The sequence below is a fragment of the Mandrillus leucophaeus genome, unplaced genomic scaffold (genome assembly GCF_000951045.1).
Source record: "Mandrillus leucophaeus isolate KB7577 unplaced genomic scaffold, Mleu.le_1.0 Scaffold98, whole genome shotgun sequence".
Lineage (NCBI taxonomy): Eukaryota > Metazoa > Chordata > Mammalia > Primates > Cercopithecidae > Mandrillus > Mandrillus leucophaeus.
Genome location: NW_012110696.1, coordinates 1,152,743 through 1,157,599, shown reverse-complemented (window position 1 = coordinate 1,157,599; position 4,857 = coordinate 1,152,743). Strand labels below are relative to the sequence as shown.

Here is a 4,857-nt window from a genome sequence, read left to right as displayed (position 1 = left end):
CCCATGCGTGGACTGCCACGCCTTCGAGTTCATGCAGCGCGCCCTGCAGGACCTGCGGAAGACAGCCTGCAGCCTGGACGCGCGGGTGAGCGCCCGCAGCGCAACGGTCCTCCCGGGCTTCTCCGGGGGTGGGGAGGGCAGGAAGGATGCGGAGGAGGCCCCCCGGGGGAGAGTGGAGGGTCCCTCATCCTTTACCCCTGATTTAAGACGCCACACCTGTGTCCCCTTCCTCTGGCTCCAGTCATCCAAGGGGCATTCTGGGCACCTGTCTCACCTATGAGACACGCCTCTCTCCAGCATGCTCTGTTTCCAGCCCCTCCCCCAGAAGGCCCTCACTGGGCACTTTGTCCTATGACTGCCACTCCCGAGGGCTGTGACAGACCTGGACCCTGAGGAAGAACTGTCAGCCCAATCCAGGATCCCCTAGGTGGGCAGTGAGGCCCCGGGGCAGAGGAGAAACTGAGGCCAGAGGATGTGGCCAAAGTGTCAGGAATGGGGGGTCAGGCTGGGCAGGGTGGTCTGGATCCTGGGTGGATGCACAGGTTGGCTAAGGCCCCTCCAAGCCTGGGTGAACAGGGAGCCCCCAGGCCATGGGGTGCAGCCAAGGAGTATTGGTTTGTGCCGGGGCTCCTGCTTCTTCCCGGAAAGGGAAAATTCTAGGAAGGAGAAAGCAGGGAAGACCCTGCCTGGTCCCCCCCACCGACCAGCCCTAGTGTCCTTCTTGGGAACACTCCAAAAGGCTTGGACTAAGACCTGGAGCCCTGTCCCCACTCCCAGAGGCTGGAGCTGAGCTTTTGGGAGGAGCAGCCCCCAACTATCCTTAGGCATGGGGGTGGGAGGGAGTGGGGGACAGCGGACCCCTGCGGGTGGTGTGGGAGCTGGAAGAAGGCAAGTGGGCACTCTGGCATGGCATGGGCACCAGCAGACCCCAGGCAGGCCCCACCAGTGGGAGCCACTGCAGAGGGAAGAGACAAGTGGGAGGCTCTGGGTGTGGGGCTTAGAGCCAGGGCCTGACCTTGTCTGTCTCAGGAGCTGGGGAGATAGGGCTGCCTTGGGTGGGTGGAGGTCCAGGGGAATGCCAGTGGGCAGCTGGGCTGCACCCTCACACCTCTTGTTGCTTTGCAGATGGAGACCCTACTGCTGCAGGCAGAACGCCGTGCCCTGTGTGCCTGCTGGCCGGCAGGGCGCTGAGGACCACGCTGCTCCCTGTCAATAAATGCCCAGTGGCACACCTGTGTCCTGTTTCCCTGTTCTGGCCATCAGAGCCCCTGCGTCACCCCCAGCAGTCCTGGGTTGGGCCCCTCTCTGGGCTTGGGTTTCCCCAGCTGCTCCAGCTGGGCAAGCCCTCTTGGCTGCTGTCCCACACCGGTGCCCATGCGGAGAGGTAGACACACATGTCTGACCTCAGTGACCTGTGCTTCCTTGGACCTGCTCCCCTGCCTTCCTGCCCTTGTTTTGAGGCTGGGAAAGTGTAGAAATCGGCCTGACCCCCCTGAGTCCCCAGAGCAGCTGCCCCAGGGCTGAGCCCCTCCAGGCTCCTGTACCACTGAACTGGTGGACCAGCTGCCTGAGACTGGGAGACAGAGGGTCCTGGGGAGAGAGGGCAGGGCCACCCTGCACAGCCTCAGCTCCCCTGCCAGTCCCACCTGTAGCCCTGAGCCCGGCCCGTGGTCACCGGGGAGCTCTGAGTGGGAACTTGATGAGGCTGTCCTCCCATCCACGCACATGTGCACACAGCACCCAACAAGTGACCTCCAGCTGAAGCAGGCACCTCCCTCTTTTCATTCGTTCTGTAAATGCTTTTTCAGTAAAATTAGAGCCTTTTATCAAAGTAATGCAGGAACGTGGTTAGGAACAAATCCAGGTGAACAGCAGGCCAGAAGTGACTGCCATGTGCCCTAGGTGGGACTCGGCCTTTGGGGCTTTGGTTCCCTGGCCCTGGGGCCCCAGCCCCGCGCTGCCTCAGGCCGGTGGAGCTGGACATGCCTGGTATCCACAGTGAACAGAGTCATCCCTTGGAGCTGGCACCCGTGGAGAGACTGAGTCAGGTGTCCAGCTGGGAGGATGTCTGCACCCTCTAATGCAGGCCAGGGAGAGGAGGGGCCTGACATCACTGCAGGCCCAGGCAGGGTGGGGTGTGGGGCAGGAACCAGTGCCAGCCACCAGCACTTGCTCAGAGGCTGGGAGGCTGGGCCATGTCTTTAGGGGCATGGCCTAGGTGGTGCTCATGTCCCATTGGTCAGCCTTCCTCACGTGGCCTTTCTAGCTGCAAGGGAGGCCAGGAACGTAGCCGTATTTCTAGGCTTATATTGACAGATTTAGCCAGTCAAGTCCAGGAACAGCCAGATTCTTGTTTATCCCTGCAGTGTTAGGGATTCCTCACACTAAATGTTGTTTATCTAAAAATTCAAATATAACTCAGAGTCCTGTGTTATGGGCAGCTGTGTGTCCTGGCACAGGGTGAGGTCTCCATTACTATAAAAGACAGAGTCTGGAGCATACTTGTCACAGAGCCCTGGGGAGATGCCCTCTGGGATATGGTGGGGACACGAACCAGGCTTGGCTGTGGGGCACTGGGTGGAGAGGCTTCCTCCTAGGCCTTGCGGGGCTGGGGCAAGGACAAGGTTTGGCGACAGGAGCTTCTGGCTGGCGGTAGGGAAGGGATTCGTGGGGCCTGTGAGGAGGTGACCGCAGACTGAGAAGGAGAGCGGCCCCATGGCAGCAGAGGGTAAGAGGCAGCTGGATTCCAGGTGTGTTTGCAAGTAGAGCCTGTGGGATTTGAGTGGGGGGTGGGAGTGGTCATGGGGGTCTGGGAGGCCACTGGGCGGGTACGCCTGGAAAAGGAGCTGGAGAGAGAAGTCTGGGATCCCCTGTGGCCTGTTTGGGGGCAGAGGAGAGAAGAGGGCCCCTAGGGGTGATCAGCAGCTGTGAGGCAGGAAGAGAACCAAGCTGCATCCCAGGCAGCCACAGGTGTGTCTCATGCTACCAAGGTCAAGCAAGGCAAGAGCACCACAGGGTCCCTGAGGAGCGGGGAAGGCCTGGGAGGAGCAGAGTGGAGGGAGCTTGGGCATAAGCGCTGGCAGGGCCAGTGGCATTCACATTCAGTCCTGGAGCCATGGCGTGGCTTTCCTGCCAGGGGCTCAGCAACTCCAGGATGAGTCAACCCTGGCATGGCCGAGCAGTGACCTGGCACTGCAGTCTCTTTCTGGGACATCTTTTCTTTCCCTGGACCTGCTGTTTCCCTGATCTTCCCTGCATTCCCCCCTTATATCTGTACCTTCTCCGGTGTCAGGGCATCCCCTTGGTCCAGGGCCTGTCCCTGTGTTCCCTGTGGGCCCTGCCTTCCTCCCAGCCAGCTGGGCATCCCCACTGCCCACCTGCACTCTAGCCCAGAGCTGCCTTTCTCTGGATCCTATGCTCTCTGCTCCCTGCTGCTGTGTAGAAAAGTGTGTGGGAGGGACACTGTGTCCGCTTGTCTGGAAGGCAGCCGCTGCCACAGTTCATCTGCAGGTCACCCTTCCCACCGCAGGGCCTGTGCATGCGCCCTCTGCACCGACGCATTCTTTGCCCCGTGACCGGCCTCACTCTGCAGCCCCGTGTCCCTCCTTAAATAATTAGTTTATTTTTTAGAGAGGGCCTTGCTCTGTCACCCAGGATGGAATGCAGGGGCCCCATCACAGCCCCCTGCAGCCTCAACCTCCTGGGCTCAAGCCATCCTCCTCACTGGGCCTCCTGAGTAGCATGGCCCACAGCGCGGGTACCGGCCCACAGAGCCCAGAGCCTGCAGCTGGGTTCCGAGCGCGTGCCCACACCCCCAGCCCTGCCTTTTCTTCGATGCGTTTGTCCCTGAGGGGTCCCGGGCTGTTTGTCTGTTTCTTTCCTGACACCCCACCACCCCACACGGGATTGTGAAGCCCAGGAGGGTGAGATCTGCGCTTCCCGGGGCCCCTGCAGGCCGAGTGTTCACCCAGTGGAAACTGCAGGGAGGCTGCCCGGCCAAGGCTCTGGGAGGAGCTGGCTGCAGGGGTCCCCCGCAGCCCCTCTCCCTTCCTGCCCTGGGGTCTTTGGGACGCAGGGCTGCACGGGGTGTGGAAGATGCTGGCACGGCGAGCCTGGGGCTTAGGGCGCTTTTCTGCCACTCCCACCTCCCGGCCTCCTGTGGAGCCCCCCCTTGGGCGCCCTGTGGGCCTGGGGACCGTTCTGCTTTTCGTCCTTCTTCTTCCGGCCTCCCGGTCTGTAGTTCTGCTTCATAAGAGCAGCCGCCCCGCCGCCCCCGGCTCCGTCTCACCCGCAGCTCCATTCCACCCCCCCGCTCCCTCCCACCGTGGCCAGGCCCGCGCCATCCCGGGGTTCCGCTGGGCTGCTCGCCGGCTCCCCGCGCCCCTGTGCTTCCTCCCCACGGACTCGGGCTCCGGGTGGCCGCGGTGGGATAGGAGCGCCCCGACGGCCTTGGAGGAGACCCCGCGCGTCCGGCTTGGGCGTGGGCTCGCGGGTCCCAGCTCTGCTGTGGGTGGGGCTGCCCTGCCAATGTTCCCCGTGTTTGGTGTGCCCTCCTCAAACCTGAGTATCCAAGCGGCGGAGGCCTGGGCGCCTCTCAGCTTGGCCTCTGAAATCTGGAGTCTCGGCCGCCGTGCTCTGGCCAGGCCGGGCGCGGGGGCAGCTGGGGCGGGGGTCTCCGGTGAGGAGGGCGCTTAGGGAAGCAGGGGCCAGAGGCGGGGGTGGGCGGCCAGGGAGGACCGACAGGTCTGGGTTTCCGCTCTTGCCCCACAGGCTGACCTGACCAAGCCTCAGTTCCCTTCTCTGTAAAATGGGCCTTGGTGCCAACCTGGGGCTGATATAGGTGCTCTGCTGCTGGCG

General features: G+C 62.7%; 1 protein-coding gene across 1 annotated transcript in view; it reads left to right on the top strand.

The window, feature by feature from the left end:
* The window catches only part of LOC105532694 (chromosome unknown open reading frame, human C4orf48), a 4,307-nt gene extending 3,072 nt beyond the window's left edge, over positions 1 to 1,235 (top strand). Inside the window, exons 3-4 of the mRNA XM_011970923.1 lie at positions 2 to 85; positions 1,126 to 1,235. Of these exons, the coding sequence (XP_011826313.1) occupies positions 2 to 85; positions 1,126 to 1,191 (150 nt within the window). The 3' untranslated portion in view covers positions 1,192 to 1,235. The remainder of the gene's footprint in view (position 1; positions 86 to 1,125) is intronic.
* Positions 1,236 to 4,857: the final 3,622 nt, after the last annotated feature.